Genomic DNA, 17271 nt, shown 5'->3' with positions numbered 1-17271 from the left:
GATAGATAGATAGATAGATAGATAGATAGATAGATAGATAGATAGATAGATAGATATGAGATAGATAGATAGATAGATAGACAGAAGAGGTTTCTTTGAAGCAGCACTAATAGCAGAAGGTACAAATCCCAGGGCCTCATCAAAGCTCCAAAAAATGGCAGCACCCTAATATTCATGTATAAGGAAAACTAATAAGTGAAGAAGCCTTTATGTAACCTATGACTTTAGCGGTTCCTATAAATCATGACCTGAATAAAAGCCTCTTCACTTTTCTTGGTGCCTGGAATTTGAAGTGCTGCCATTTTTTATATATATTGACTCTATCCATCTTTCTACAGATCTCATTGACACGTCACACATATCAGACATAAGACGTATGACTTCTAGGGGGGGGGGGGGGCATGTTCCCAGCACCCCATACTGTGCACAGACCAGGACCCCTCTGCCTCAGGGATGGGGGATACAGATATGGGGGATACATGGGCTATGAAGCTGCAATGCACTAATACAACATCGAGCACAAAGCCCACTGCAGTGGGGACCACCACCAGCTGTGCATTATGGGGTGGCATAGATGCATCTCAGCTGTAAGTAATGATGCTATCACTGCTTGTGATGTCACTGCTCGTATTAACCCATCCAGGGCCGGGGTCACGCTCTCCACTGCTGACAGCATCCCCTCCCCCATACACACCCCCTTCCATACAGCAGCCTTTGTGGAGTACCTGTGCAGTCCTCGGACTCGGAGCCGACCTCTGGCAGATTGTTGGGGTCACTGTGGATGATATTGGGGTCACTGTGGGATCTTGCTCGCTGAAGAAATGGTCCAGGAAGCTCTTGAGGTGCTGCCATGAGCCTTCAGGTGCAATGATGCTTGAGCAGCTTGCATGAAAGAGATTGCTGGGTGCCAGGTATCCAATGCAGAGCAGGAGAAAGGGGGGACACAATTCAGCAGGTGGGGTTCACCTGGAATCCCCCCCAGAGAGCAGACTGGGGTCCCTGCATCATCCTAAGCTCCAAACATCGCTGCCCATCATCCAGCAGATCCCCCTCCCCAAATCCTCCCCTCAGTGCTCGCTCTAAAACATTGGGATTTTACCATCATCCCTTGCGAGAGGGACGCACCATGCTGACGTGTGCAGAGCCTGGGGATGAAACACCTGCACTGCAACAGGCCAGAGCTGAGCGGAGACCCCCGGGTGCCCCCCTATATATGCCTTATTATGCTGGAGTTTATTAGGCTGCTTGCTTTGCATTATTCTACATTGTGTAATGTTATATTAGATTTTATAACGTCACAATATATTGTCTTGTATTGGAATAATGCCATGTATTATAAGTCACATTGTGGATATATTGTAATATATATCATTTCATTTTATTCTGGGCTATTATATATTACATAATGTTACATTTTATATCATTTTATTTTGGGATATTGTATATTACATTGTTAGATTTTATTCTGGGATATTATATAAAGCATTACGTTACATTTACGTTTTCATTCTGTAATATTAGATATTGCATTATTTGTAAAGCGTTGTTTGGCATCATGTTGCCCTGCGTACTTCTGCGATATAATACCTGATATAGAATCCAGTTCCATTATATTCCAGTGTATTCTCTTGTATTATATATTGCAATATCTTGTTTGCATATTATTACATCGTGCTGTATATTATGATCTTTTAAATAGCCTTATAATAGTATTGTTTGATATCATATTGTGTTATTTAACTGGTGAATGATTTCCCTATTTCTTTGTGTTGCCGTTATTGTTAGTTTATTTCATTGTTTTTATTCATATATGAGTGATAAAACATGGGAGCATTGAGTCACAATGTATCTACTCACTTTCGGCCATGATCTAAGATGGTCATTTTATAGGAAACCCAGTGAGTTATAGAAAGAAAAAATGTTAGGGTCTGTCTCGATGAACCCCTTCCTGACTGGAAGTATTTTCGTTTTGCGTTTTCGTTTTTCGCTCCCCTTCTTCCCAGAGCCATAATTTTTTTTATTTTTCCATCAATATGGCCATGTGAGGGCTTGTTGCATTTTTGAAAAACACCATATGTTTTACCATATCATGTACTGGAAAACGGGAAAAAAAATTCCAAGTGCGGTGAAATTGCCAAAAAAGGTCAATCCCACAATTGTTTTTTTGTTTTGCTTTTTTACTATATTCACTAAATGCTAAAACTGACCTGCCATTATGATTCTCCAGATCATTATGAGTTCATAGACACCAGACATGTCTAGGTTCTTTATTATCATTCTAAGCGGTAAAAAAAATTCCAAACTTTGCTAAGAAAAAAAAATTGTGCCATTTTCCGATACCCGTAGCGTCTCCATTTTTAGATAGCATTTTGGTGCAGACACTTTCTTTTGATCGCCCATTATTGCATTTTAATGCAATGTCGCGGCAACTAAAAAAATTCTGGCGTTTTGACCTTTTCTCGCTACGCCGTTTAGTGATCAGGTTAATCCTTTTTTTATTGATAAATAAGTCGATTCTGAACGCGGCGATACCAAATATGTGTATGTTTGAATTTTTTATTGTTTTATTTTGAATGGGATGAAAGGGGGGTGATTTGAACTTTTATATATATATTTTTTTTAAATATTTTTAAAAACTTTTTTTTTAACTTTTGGTATGCTTCAATCAATAGTCTCCATGGGAGACTAGAAGCTGCCATAACCCCATTGGCTCTGCTACATACAGGTGATGATCAGATTGTCTGTATGTAGCAGAATAACTCACTTGCTATGAGCACCGACCACCGGGCGGCGCTCATAATAATCCGGCACTGACAACCATAAAGGTCTGCATGAGACTTGTGGTTGTCATACCAACTCATCGGCGACCGGCAATCATGTGACAGGGGGTCACTGATGGTTGTATTTCAGACGAGATTACCGGAAGCTCATGTTAAATGCCACTGTCAGCGTTTGACAGCGGCATTTAGCCGCGGGTGGATCGTGATTCCACCTGCAGCAGTTCCAGACACATGTCAGCTGTTCAAACAGCTGACACGTGCCGGGAAAGATGTGGGCTCACTGCCGGGGCCCACATCAAGGTGAGGAGTCTGACATCAGCATACTATTATGCCCAACGTCGGAAAGGGGTTAATACACCTTGTGGCTGTGGGATGGCTTTTATGCTTTTTTACCTAAATAGTGTCAGCTCATACAGGGGCCCGCTTCCCTCTTTTCGCGTGGGCATTTTGTTTATATAGCTTCCCATGGGCAGGTGTCTGAACAGTCGGGTCTAGCTCCTGCACTGCCTGCGGCTGCTTGTATTTTAGAAGGGGATATCTGGGACTTTAAAAAAAAAAAAAAGTATTTCGTTGCTAACAGAGGCAACTACCTGTCTGTTGCACCCGGAGGCGGTCATTGACCGCTCCTGCCAGAGATTCAGCTACTCTCTGTCAACAGACCAGCAGTTTATCTTCCTGTTGATGGGGCGGCATTACTGGTGTCATGCTGATTGACCGTCGGTTGCCCCCAATTAGGCAGAGGAAACAAATGCATTCATTTTAAAGTTTTTTTAAAATTTTTAAAGAAGAAAAAAAATTAAATTTGATTAATTTAGATTTTTTTTCCCCTTCTGATATGGTACTTGAAAGTACAATCTTCTGGTGGCTCATATAATATGCTGTTATACTCCTGTATTGCAGTATATTATTTCAGTCAATGATTTACTCTCTGAAAAATAACTAAATGCATCCAGCCATGGCTGATACAGGAGACTAAGGCTTCTTTCACATTTCCGTCGGTACGGGGCCGTCACGAAGCGTCGGCGCGACGTACCAACGTACGTTTGTGAGTTTGTGCAAATGGTCTTCTGCCCATTTTAAAGTCCCGGGGAGGAGAGAGAGATCTCCGCCCGGGCATGCGCAGTTAAAAATGCAAGATGCAACGTTCGAAAAAAAAGTTCCCTTGAACGTTTTTTCAAAAGGACGGGCCACCAAAACCCGACGCATCCAGTGGACGACGCATGCAACATATGGCCATACGTCGCAATGCGTCGCTAATGCAAGCCTATGGAGAAAAACCGCATCCTGCAGGCAACTTTGCAGGATGCGTTTTTTCTCCAAAACGACGCATTGTGACGGTTCCAAAACAACAGAAATGTGAAAGAGGCCTTAGACTTCAGGGCGCCATATCAACCCCCGTCAGCCTGCAGTTGGGTTGTAAAGTGCCAATGTGGTGACAAAGGTAACCGTCTCCCTCTGCTAAACTGCTTAGATGCTACATTCGTTATTGACCATTACATCTAAGAGGTTAAATAGCCGGGATCTGAATTATCTCTGATCCCAAGTTCTGCAGCTGGATGTCATTTACAGCCTGCACCCGCATAGCTCTTATGCCACCCCATCACCATGACACAATAGGACAACAGTGTGTGTTATCAGACTCTTGCCTAAAATGTAGTCGCCCATCCAGGGGTGAGTGGGGTAAATATCAGGTATTTGGTGCCATCCACATTTACTGGTATTAATTTTGGAAGAGGACCCTGGTGTTCTTTCCAATCCAGACGAGTACTGATACTGTACACGTAGTACTAGACACAACACTGTAATGTGGTGACATGAGCGGTAAGGTCGGCGCTGCAGACAAGTATTATCGGCGGGCTGCCTCCACCAGTCTATTGTCCTCCGGGGAGCAGTTGTGTGCAGCTCATTATCCTTCAAGAGAGGTTTTCCATCTTCTGACCTGTACTCGGCTCTGTGGTCGCCATCACTAAAGGGGGGGGTCTGAAGACTCCGCTATTCATTTTATTGCAGGTTATGAGGGTTGTCTGATGTAGAAATCGCATTTTAAAATGCCATATTGGGGAATTCTAAATTAATAAATGGGGGATTGTGCATGAATATCATATTAATCAAACAAGCAGCCGTTAGAAAGAAAGTCTGTCATTCTGGAATACTCAGCATGACCGTGTAATACATGGACAACCCATTGGGGACCATGTAATATCTCCCGTGTTAGCTCTATGAGGGTATTCCGCATTTGGTGCTTGGATTTCACAGAGTACAACTGATCACTGGGGGTCCATTGTAACAAAAGGGGATTTTTCAAATCCCCAAAACCACTGTAAAAGGGATTCCTTCAGTAGGGTTTTCCTTTGTAGTCAGAGAACAGCATGATGTAGGGGCAGATACCCTGATTCCAGCTCATTTGTGGAATTTGTAGCATTAGGAGGTCACATTCACTGAACAAAAAAGCTATTTAACTCCTAACAGGCCAAGTTACATGTTAGCATAGGACCCCTTCTTTGATATCACCTTCACAATTCTTGCATCCATTAAACTTGTGAGTTTTTGGAGAGTTTCTGCTTGTATTTCTTTGCATGAAGTCAGAATAGCCTCCCAGAGCTGTTTTGATGTGAACTGCCTCCCACCCTCATAGATCTTTTGCTTGATGATTCTCCAAAGGTTCTCTATAGGGTTAAGGTCAGGGGAAGATGGCGGCCACACCATGAGTTTATCTCCTTTTATGCCCATAGCAGCCAATGAGGTATTCTTTGCAGCATGAGATGGTGCATTGTCATGCATGAAGATGATTTTGCTCCTGAAGGCACATTTCTGCTTTTTAGACCATGGAAGAAAGTTGTCAGTCAGAAACTCTATTTACTTTGCAGAGGTCATTTTCACACCTTCAGGAACCTTAAAGGGCCATACCAGCTGTTTCCCTATGATTCCAGCCCAAAACATGACTCCTCCACCTCCTTGCTGACATCGCAGCCTTGTTGGGACATGGTGGCCATCCACCAACCATCCACTACTCCATCCATCTGGACCATCTAGGGTTGCTCGACACTCATCAGTAAACAAGACTGTTTGAAAATTAGTCTTCATGTATGTGTGGGCCAACTGCAACCGTTTCTGCTTGTGAACACTGTTTAGGAGTGGCCGAATAGTAGGTTTATGAACCAAAGGAAGCCTTTGAAGGATCCTACACCTTGAGGATCGAGGGACTCCAGAGGCACCAGCAGCTTCAAGTAACTGCTGCTTTGTAATGGTATTTTGGCAGCTGCTCCCTTAATCCAATGAATTTGTCTGGCAGAAACCTTCCTCATTATGCCTTTACAAATCTTTTCACAGTATGATGATCACTCTTAAGTTTTCGTGAAATATCTAATGTTTTCATACCTTGTCCAAGGCATTGCACTATTTAACGCTTTTCAGCAGCAGAGAGATCCTTTTTATTTCCCATATTGCTTGAAACCTGTGGCCTGCTTAATAATGTGGAACATCATTTTTAAGTAGTTTTCCTTTAATTAGAATCACCTGGAAAACTAATTAAACCATGTGTTTAAGATTGATTTCAGTGATCCATTAAGCCCTGAGACACAATACCATCCCCGAGTTTGAAAAACAAAACAATTAAATCTTTATAACACTTACGGTAAATACAATTTGCATAATAATTTGGAACACCGTGTAAACCAGGACAAAGGACATATCTACTATATAATTGTCTAAGGGTCACTTCCATCTTTCTGTCCTTCTGTCTGTCACGGATATTCATTGGTCGCGGCCTCTGTCTGTCATGGAATCCAAGTCACTGATTGGTCGTGGGCGTTTTGCCACGACCAATCAGCGATGCGCAGTCCGGAAGAAAATGGCCGCTCCTTACTCCCCGCACTCACTGCCCGGCGCCCGCATACACCCCTCCGGTCACCGCTCACACAGGGTTAATGACGGCGGTAACGAACCGCATTATGCCGCGGGTAACGCACTCCGTTACCGCTGCTATTAACCCTGTGTGACCAAGTTTTTTACTATTGACGCAGCCTATGCAGCGTCAAAAGTAAAAACATCTAATGTCAAAAATAATAAAAAAATAAAAAATTATTATATACTCACCTACGCCGCCTTTCCCGCTCCTCGCGATGCAAGCGGAACGTTCCGGTGGCACGGATGGTCTGGCAGAAGGACCTGCCATTCCGTCACGGTCATGTGACCGCGACATCATCACAAGTCCTGCTCGGAAAGGACCTGCCGTGACGTCACGGTCATGTGACCGCTACACGGTCATGTGACCCCGACGTCATCACAGGTCCTGCGCGACAAGGACCTGCCGTGACGTCACGGTCATGTGACCGCTACACGGTCATGTGACCCCGACGTCATCACAGGTCCTGCGCGGCAAGGACCTGCCGTGACGTCACGGTCATGTGACCGTGACACGGTCACGTGACCTCTACGTCATCACACCCTGGGACCGGAAGCTGCCGCCTGCACCCCACACAGGCGACAGAGCTACAATGCGCCTGCGGAAGGTGAGTATATGTTTATTTTTTATTTTTTTAACCTGTGTCATACGTGGCTGGGCAATATGCTACATAGCTGGGCAATATACTACCTGTGTCATACGTGGCTGGGCAATATACTACATAGCTGGGCAATATACTACATGGGCTGTGCAATATACTACGTAGCTGGGCAATATACTAAGTGACTGGCCAATATACTACGTGGCTCTGTGCTGTATACTACGTCACTGGGCAATATACTACGTAACTGGGCAATATACTATGTGGCTGGGCAATATACTACGTCACTGGGCAATATACTACGTCACTGGGCAATATACTACGTAACTGGGCAATATACTATGTGGCTCTGCGCTGTATACTACGTCACTGGGCAATATACAATGTAACTGGGCAATATACTACGTAACTGGGCAATATACTACGTGGCTGGGCAATATACTACGTGGCTCTGTGCTGTATACTACGTCACTGGGCAATATACTACGTCACTGGGAAATATACTACGTAACTGGGCAATATACTACGTAACTGGGCAATATACTAAGTCACTGGGCAATATACTACGTAACTGGGCAATATACTATGTGGCTGGGCAATATAATACGTGGCTGGGCAATATACTACGTGGACATACATATTCTAGAATACCCGATGCGTTAGAATCGGGCCACCATCTAGTACTGCATACCAGGATGGGAGATATACCTGAATGGGACCCAGGATAAGGGAGATATATACCAGAATGGGGCGCAGGATAAGGGACATATATACCAAGATGGGTGAATATTAGTGTTGAGCGATACCGTCCGATACTTGAAAGTATCGGTATCGGAAAGTATCGGCCGATACCGGCAAAGTATCGGATCTGATCCGATACCGATACCCGATACCAATACAAGTCAATGGGACACCAAGTATCGGAAGGTATCCTGATGGTTCCCAGGGTCTGAAGGAGAGGAAACTCTCCTTCAGGCCCTGGGATCCATATTACTGTGTAAAATAAAGAATTAAAATAAAAAATATTGATATACTCACCTCTCCGGAGGCCCCTGGACATCACCGCTGGTAACCGGCAGCCTTCTTTGCTTAAAATGCGCGCGTTTAGTGCCTTCCGTGACGTCACGGCTTCTGATTGGTCGCGTGCCGCCCATGTGACCGCGACGCGACCAATCACAAGCCGTGACGTAATTCTCAGGTCCTAAATGCCTAATTCTAAGCAAAGAAGGCTGCCGGTTCCCTCGGTAAGGTGCAGGCTGCGTCGGAGAGGTGAGTATATCAATATTTTTTATTTTAATTCTTTATTTTACACATTATATCGATCCCGATACCGATTCCCGATACAACAAAAGTATCGGATCTCGGTATCGGAATTCCGATACCGCAAATATCGGCCGATACCCGATACTTGCGGTATCGGAATGCTGAACACTAGTGAATATATATACACAAGAATAGAGAACATATCAGGATAAGGGATATATATACAGTACAGACCAAAAGTTTGGACACACCTTCGCATGTAAAGATTTTTCTGTATTTTCATGACTATGAAAATTGTACATTCACACTGAAGGCATCAAAACTATGAATTAACACATGTGGAATTATATACTTAACAAAAAAGTGTGAAACAACTGAAAATATGTCTTATATTCTAGGTTCTTCAAAGTAGCCACCTTTTGCTTTGATGATTGCTTTGCACACTCTTGCCATTCTCTTGATGAGCTTCAAGAGGTAGTCTCCGGGAATGGTCTTCCAACAATCTTGAAGGAGTTCCCAGAGATGCTTAGCACTTGTTGGCCCTTTTGCCTTCACTCGGTGGTCCAGCTCACCCCAAACCATCTCGATGGGGTTCAGGTCTGGTGACTGTGGAGGCCAGGTCATCTGGCGTAGCTCCCCATCACTCTCCTTCTTGGTCACATAGCCCTTCAGTGTGAATATACAATTTTCATAGTCATGAAAATACAGAAAAATCTTTAAATGAGAAGGTGTGTCCAAACTTTTGGTCTGTACTGTATATATATATCTATCTATATAATTGTCTAAGGGTCACTTCCGTCTGTCTGTCCTTCTGTCTTTCTGTCTGTCTGTCTGTCACGGATATTAATTGGTCGCGGTGTCTGTCTGTCATGGAATCCAAGTTGCTGATTGGTCGTGGCAAAACGCCCACGACCATTGCCACAACAAATCAGCGACGCGCACAGTCCGGAAGAAAATGGCCGCTCCTTACTCCCCGCACTCACTGCCCGGCGCCCGCATACTCCCCTCCGGTCGCCGCTCAAACAGGGTTAATGCCGGCGGTAACGGACCGCGTTATGCCGCGGGTAACACACTCCGTAACCGCCGCTATTAACCCTGTGTGTCCGCAATTTTTTTGCTATTGACGCAGCCTATGCGGCATCAATAGTAAAAAAATGTAATGTTAAAAATAATAAAAAAACAAAAAACCTGCTATACTCACACTCCGTAGTCCGCCGAGCCGCTCGCACTGGCCGCCATCTTCCGTTCCCCGCGCTGCATTGCGAAATTACCCAGAAGACTTAGCGGTATCGCGAGACCGCTAAGTCTTCTGGGTAATTTCGCAATGCATCCTGGGAACGGAAGATGGGGACCGGCGCGAGCAGCTCGGCGGAGCTTCGGTGGATCCCAAGCGTCGGTAACCACATCCTGGATCCAGGCGCCAACGGAAGGTGAGTATATAACTATTTTTTATTTTAATTCTTTTTTTTAACAGGGATATCATGCCCACATTGCTATATATGTGGGCTGCGCAATATACTACATGGGCTGGGCAATATACTACGTGGGCTGGGCAATATACTACGTGGGCTGCGCAATATACAACGTGGGCTGCGCAATATACTACATGGGCTGGGCAATATACTACATGGGCTGGGCAATATACTACGTGGGCTGCGCAATATATTACGTGGGCTGCGCAATATTCTATGTGGGCTGCGCAATATACAACGGGCTGCGCAATATACTAAGTGGGCTGCGCAATATACAACGGGCTTCGCAATATACTAAGTGGCCTGCACAATATACTAAGTGGCCTGCGCAATATACTAAGTGGGCTGCGCAATATACTAAGTGGGCTGTGCAATATACAGTGGGCTGCGCAATATACAATGTGGGCTGGGCAATATACAATGTGGGCTGCGCAATATACAATGGGCTGCGCAATATACAACGGGCTGCACAATATACTACGTGACCTGCGCAATATACTACGTGGGCTGCGCAATATACAACGTGGCCTGCGCAATATACAACGTGGCCTGCGCAATATACTACGTGGCCTGTGCAATATACAACGTGGGCTGCGCAGTGTACTGCGTTGGCTGCGCAATGTACTGCGTGGGCTGCGCAATATACAACGTGGGCTGGGCAATATACAACGTGGGCTGGGCAATATACAACGTGGGCTGCGCAATATACAACGGGCTGCGCAATATACTACGTGGGCTGCGCAATATACTACGTGGGCTGCGCAATATACAACGTGGCCTGCACAATATACTACGTGGCCTGCGCAATATACTACGTGGCCTGCGCAATATACAACGTTGGCTGCGCAATGTACTGCGTGGGCTGCGCAATATACAACGTGGGCTGGGCAATATACAACGTGGGCTGGGCAATATACAACGTGGGCTGCGCAATATACAAAGGGCTGCACAATACACTACGTGACCTGCGCAATATACTACGTGGCCTGCGCAATATACAACGTGGCCTGCGCAATATACAACGTGGCCTGCGCAATATACTACGTGGCCTGTGCAATATACAACGTGGGCTGCGCAATGTACTGTGTTGGCTGCGCAATGTACTGCGTGAGCTGTGCTATACACTACGCATACATATTCTAGAATACCCAATGCGTTAGAATCGGGCCACCATCTAGTATATATATATATATATATATATATATATATTTATATATAGATATATATATGTATATAAATAAATATATATCAGGATGGGGCCCAAGATAAGGGGCATATATACCAGGATGAGGCACCGGATAAGGGATGGAGGGCAGGGGACTTTCCATTTCTTGCCCCTGGGCCCATTGGACTCTAGTTACGCCACTGTGTGTATACCTTCTCAAAAAGTTATGGAGAAGAGAGATCAGCCTACGCAGGGAAATATTAGTTGTCTGTAACCATGGAGACACATAGGTCTGCATTAAAGCTGTGGACACACTGCAGTTGGAGATTTTTAATAATCTCTAGTTGCAAAATGACTTCATTTATTAGTTTACAAGTATTGCTATGGACATTGGCCTGATAAGTGATGTGTCAAACAGAATTATTATATATTCAGGCCTCAATGTTGGACATCATAGACATTTGAATTTCATATCCATTACATGATAGAGTTACTACATCCCAGACAAGATCAATCTGTCATCCCCTGTACAAATCCTGTTATTTCACATGATCCTTTTCATCAGATTACTCAGCAGTTTATCCTGATAACTCAGCCGCTGGATTATGGTAAGTGGAGATTTGCTGCAGGCTTCTCTGCGAAACCTCAGGGAATTTACAGATCTAGATTTAGTAATACGATTGTTACGGTGTCATTGAGAATAATTCGGTGGCTGCAGTACTCGCGTCTGACCACTAGATGGGAGCAGAACACTTCTCAGAACTTCATAAGCTGATAGTTGAAGGATGCTTTCGAGTTGTGAGGTTGTTTGGTCCTTGCAGGAGTTCGTAGAGGCGGCTGAATTAAACGCGAGGAAGGGAGAAGGAAGTATCCAGGACTCGGTAAGTGGCAGGGATGCAAATATAGACATTAAGTGGCGCTGTAGATCGTGTACTACTACTAGTTCCAGCAAGGCTCTAGTAGGGCATGGTGGGAGTTATCGTTTTTCTGGTGCAGGGGGCTGAGGTCACATGGTGCACGTGTTATATAATGTAGCAGACACCCATGATATATTGTTTTGTAGCTGTTATTATAACAGTCTCTGTTCTAAACATTGCAAATACGTTTTCTGTCCCGCTATGTCATGTATGGAGTCTGGCGGTCACGCGACCACGAACGTCACTCCAATGGCGTAAAATGATGAGTTTTTAGTAACTACACGAATAATTACCGTAGAAGTTCTCTCCTGAAAGCAAGGCGCATACGAGGCACTGTATGGCGGCACACAGGGCTAATTACACATTTTCATAGCTGAACCCTGATTATATACAAGGCTTAAAGGGATTGTCCAGTCTCGCCATATAGATGGCCTATCCACGTGATTGGAGAGGGCTCGGCACACCCATGATTAGCTCTTCTTTGCTCCGAAAAATGAGCCGCTCTGCAGCCACACATTGAGTCAGGTTGTGTATTGCAGCTCTTTCCACGTGTTCTCACCCAGCCATCACCAGAGTTTGTAAGAGCTGAGGGGGGCTACCAGGTGTCGGACCCCTGACACTCGCATATTGATGACCGTTCCTATGTAGCAGCCACTTTCATATTTATATGTGCAGGGACTTCCCATTTATTATCTTGAGACAGTTGCTCCTGTCGGGGCGCTATATTTTAGACAGAAAAGGAGCAGTCACATTGACGTTGATGTATTGGAAGCAGTAAAAAATGGGCTATTAAAGGGGTTGTTCACTGCTCGGACACCCCCTGTCTAAATACCCCAATAAATACATTATTCTGTATGGAGCAATATATGTGGCTAATTATACTGTATGGAGCACTATATGAGGTCTATTATTCAGTATGGATAAATATATGGGGCTCATTCTGTATGGAGCATTATATGGGGCCTATTATTCTGAATGGAGCAATATATGGTGCCCATAATACTGTACAGAGCAATATATGTGGCTCATTGTACTGTATGGAGCAATATATGGGGTCTATTATTCTGTATGGAGCAATATATGTTGCTCATTATTCTGTATGGAGCAATAGGTGGGGCTCATTATTATGTATGGAGCATTATGTGGTGCCCATAATACTGTATAGAGCAATTTATGGGGCACTTTATTGTGTATGAAGCACTATGTGATGCCCATAATACTGTATGGAGTACTATATGGGGCACATTATTCTGCATGGAGCATTATGTGATGCCCATAATACTGTAAGGAGCAATATATGGGGCACATTATTCTGCATGGAGCATTATGTGATGCCCATAATACTGTATGGAGCAATTTATGGGGCACTTTATTGTGTATGAAGCACTATGTGATGCCCATAATACTGTATGGAGCACTATATGGGGCACATTATTCTGCATGGAGCATTATGTGATGCCCATAATACTGTAAGGAGCAATATATGGGGCACATTATTCTGCATGGAGCATTATGCGATGCCCATATTACTGTATGGAGCAATTTATGGGGCACTTTATTGTGTATGAAGCACTATGTGATGCCCATAATACTGTATGGAGCACTATATTAGGCACATTATTTTGCATGGAGCATTATGTGATGCCCATAATACTGTAAGGAGCAATATATGGGGCACATTATTCTGCATGGAACATTATGTGATGCCCATAATACTGTATGGAGGACTATACTTTCCAGTTTCTGACCTATTGAAGAATTTACAATAGATATCACTCATGTAATGTAAGAAGTGAAATCTTTGGCATTGTACTATACCTACTGTATATTTTTCTGCTGTAACTGTGTGCAGCGCCCCAGAGTCCTGGTCGTTGCAGTACTGTGGCTCCGCCGCTAAGGGGGGCTATGGTACGTCTGATGGCACTGAAGGAGTTCATCTGACCAGGTATCACATACACCAATACATTTCACAGTCTGGCCTCCAGGGGGAGCTAAGGGTACTATTCATTAGGCCACTCCTCACAGTCTGGTAAAACTGGGGGTTAGGGAGAACGCTGACTGGGTTGGAACCAGACAACACCTTGTGGCAGAGGGTGTTGTAGGGGAAGATTCGGTAGGGTCCCTGTCAGGGGTGGGATCCTGACAGAGGCCTGGCAAACAGAGAGAAAGCTACGGGACCGTGCCTGCACTTCATAGCGGCGGTGCCCTAAGAAAGGACAAGAAGCGAGATTTATTGTGCTGAGTGAGAAACGAGATCAACGCAACAGGGAGAAATACCAGTAGGAGTCGTGCTGTTAGACCGAGGCAACATCCTACTGAGGCGTAACTAACCGGTGGCCGGAACGCCAAGGAAGTACAGAGCTCTAAGCATTACTTCAAACCAACGGCAGGACAGAGAGTTATAGGCTGGCTGTCTCACCTACATCACCTACGCAGACATAGGGGGCAACTTCTGGAGAGGGGCGACTCTAGGGTCCCGGAAGAGCTCCGAGCCTTCCCGTCATACGGGTGCGTCCTACCATAAGATCTGGGGGACGAGATTAAGAGGAACATCAGAATCGAGTTGTTGTGAGGGAACACGAGAAACAGACACAACAGTTGTGGGGTACTATCCCGTAAGCACAGCAGGGGAGGACCACAACACACAAGCGCTAGAAGGAAGGCACAGATTTCCACCTGAACTCTGGAGGTGCCATCGGACCGGCTGGACTTGCGCAGCCCGGTTAACCGTATTCCGGACTGAGGATCCAGAACCCTTCAGTAAAGAGGTAAAGAGACTGCAACCTGGTGTCCTCGTTATTTACTGCACCGCACCACTACCATCACTACCACCATCCACATCTATTACTGTACGCCCCTCAGCAGGGTCACGGACCGGGTCTACCCACCGTGACAACCCCAGAGCAGAGACTCAGAGGCCCGGTACCGGGTACCCCTCGGCCCTGCGGCAGTGGGGGCGCTACATGTGTATTATGAATCGTGGTATGTGTTAAAGGGGCCCACTGAGACTCTTTCACCCAGGGCCCACTAAAACCTGGAGCCGGCCCTGCTCTCTGCAATGAGCATGAGAATGGCAAAAGTAGACCATGAATCAAGGGAAGCAGGCCGCCAGGTCTGATGATAAATTGTTTTCTTTACATTATATGGATGGCGGGGTGCGTCACGTGGGGAAGAGATGGCAGGAAGATTTACTATGGGAACAAGACGAGGCAGTGTAATGGTTTGCAGGGAAACTTCGCTTTCTGGCAATTAAAAAAGCAAAAATAATTCAGGAATGTTGTTGGGAACATAATTACGAAATTGACTTGGCCTCCAAATTCTATAACTCTCAGTCTACTGGAAAAACAATTACCGTACTATTTGTGGAGGCTGCACCTCACAAATGATAGCAGCAACAGTTTATTTTTATTTTTTGGCAAATCAACAGTGCAAGTGAAGCTAATAAACTTTGAAGTGTCTCTAATTAACGAAAAAGGTTCCTCTTTGGTGACAATTTTTGTCTTCTGCAGAAATCTTTCACTTTGAAAACTTGATTTTAAAACTTGGAAATTAGTGGGTACCGTCCGCGCTGCTGTACAAATGAGGTCCAGGCAAGTTGAAGATAAAGAATGGTGATTTATTCGCAACGTGTTTCGAAGTTAATAAAACTTCTTCCTCAGGAGTAAGAAGGTTTATTAACTTCGAAACGCGTTGAGAATAAGCCACCATTTATCTTCAACTTGCCTGGACCTTATTTGTACAGCAGCGCGGACGGTACCCACTAATTTCCAAGTTTTAATGTCATGAATTGGTCACTGGTTTGACCTGTGGATCTGTAGCAGCTGTCAACTCTGATAAGTATTTATACTGGAAAGACCCATCAGGTGAGTGCAATCTGATTGTATACTCTAAAGGTACCGTCACATTAAGCGACGCTGCAGCGATAGCGACAGCGATGCCGATTGCTGCAGCGTCGCTGTGTGGTCGCTGGAGAGCTGTCACACAGACCGCTCTCCAGCGACCAACGATGCCGAGGTCCCCGGGTAACCAGGGTAAGCATCGGGTTGCTAAGCGCAGGGCCGCGCTTAGTAACCCGATGTTTACCCTGGTTACCAGCGTAAAAGTTAAAAAAACAAACAGCACATACTCACCAGCGCGTCCCCCAGCCTCTGCTTCCTGACACTGACTGAGCTCCGGCCCTAACAGCACAGCGGTGACGTCACCGCTGTGCTTTCACTTTCAGTTTAGGGCCGGCGCTCAGTCAGTGTCAGGAAGCAGAGGCTGGGGGACGCGCTGGTGAGTATGTGCTGTTTGTTTTTTTAACTTTTACGCTGGTAACCAGGGTAAACATCAGGTTACTAAGCGCGGCCCTGCGCTTAGTAACCCGATGTTTACCCTGGTTACCAGTGTAAAATATCGCTGGTATCCTTGCTTTTGCTGTCAAACACGGCGATACACGGCGACCTAGCGACCAAATAAAGTGCAGACCTTCTAGCAGCGACCAGCAATTTCACAGCGGGATCCAGATCGCTGCTGCGTGTCAAATACAGCGATATCGCTATCCAGGTCGCTGCAACGTCACGGATCGCTGGCGATATCGCCTAGTGTGACGGTACCTTAACATCTCTATCCGATAAGACCCTATTTGCGCTTCTCTCTGTCTAGATATGTCTTCAGTGAGGGATCAAGTTACCCTTGACTACCTATACAGGTCTATGAAGAGTAGGTGGGGTGGGGAAGGGTCTGGTAGGAAACAAAAGCAAAGAAACACAGTGACCTAACCTGAAGTTTGTGGGTCCCAATACAGAATCTTTAAAGGGGTTGCCTAAAACTTTTTCATTGATGGCCTATCTGACACCATACACCCTCACTAATGATGAGTGAGTATACTCGTTGCTCGGGTGGTCTCCGAGTATTTTGGGCATGCTCATAGATTATGTTTTCATCGATGCAGCTGCATGATTTGCGGCTGCTAGATTCTTGAATACATGCAGGGGTTGCCTGTTTGTTAGGGAATCCTCACATGTATTCAGGCTGTCTAGCAGCTGCAAATCATGCACGAAAACATAATCTCCGAGCACACCCAAAATACTTGAAGACCACCCGAGCATGCTCGGAAAACCCGAGCAACGAGTACACTCGCTCATCACTAACCTTCACCAATCGAAAATTTCTGGCGCCGGCATCAGC

At 45.2% G+C, this 17271-nt stretch overlaps 2 protein-coding genes across 3 annotated transcripts in view; one reads left to right on the top strand and one right to left on the bottom strand.

The window, feature by feature from the left end:
* PHACTR3 (phosphatase and actin regulator 3) overlaps positions 1-1062 on the bottom strand; it is a 257076-nt gene extending 256014 nt beyond the window's left edge. The window contains exon 1 of the mRNA XM_077252829.1: positions 726-1062. Within this exon, the coding sequence (XP_077108944.1) occupies positions 726-852 (127 nt within the window). The 5' untranslated portion in view covers positions 853-1062. The remainder of the gene's footprint in view (positions 1-725) is intronic.
* Positions 1063-11935: 10873 nt separating this feature from the next.
* Positions 11936-17271, top strand: part of LOC143765791 (chloride channel CLIC-like protein 1) — a 347463-nt gene continuing 342127 nt past the window's right edge. The window contains exon 1 of one of the 2 annotated variants that reach the window (XM_077252826.1): positions 11936-12066. The gene's annotated coding sequence lies outside the window, so the exon portion shown is untranslated. The remainder of the gene's footprint in view (positions 12067-17271) is intronic. The other variant, XM_077252828.1, reaches the window with a different exon arrangement.

This window comes from Ranitomeya variabilis, chromosome 4 (assembly GCF_051348905.1).
Source record: "Ranitomeya variabilis isolate aRanVar5 chromosome 4, aRanVar5.hap1, whole genome shotgun sequence".
In the NCBI taxonomy this organism is placed as follows: Eukaryota; Metazoa; Chordata; class Amphibia; order Anura; family Dendrobatidae; genus Ranitomeya; species Ranitomeya variabilis.
The sequence above is the reverse complement of the archived record's forward strand: the minus strand, read 5'-3'. Positions and strand labels throughout refer to the sequence as shown.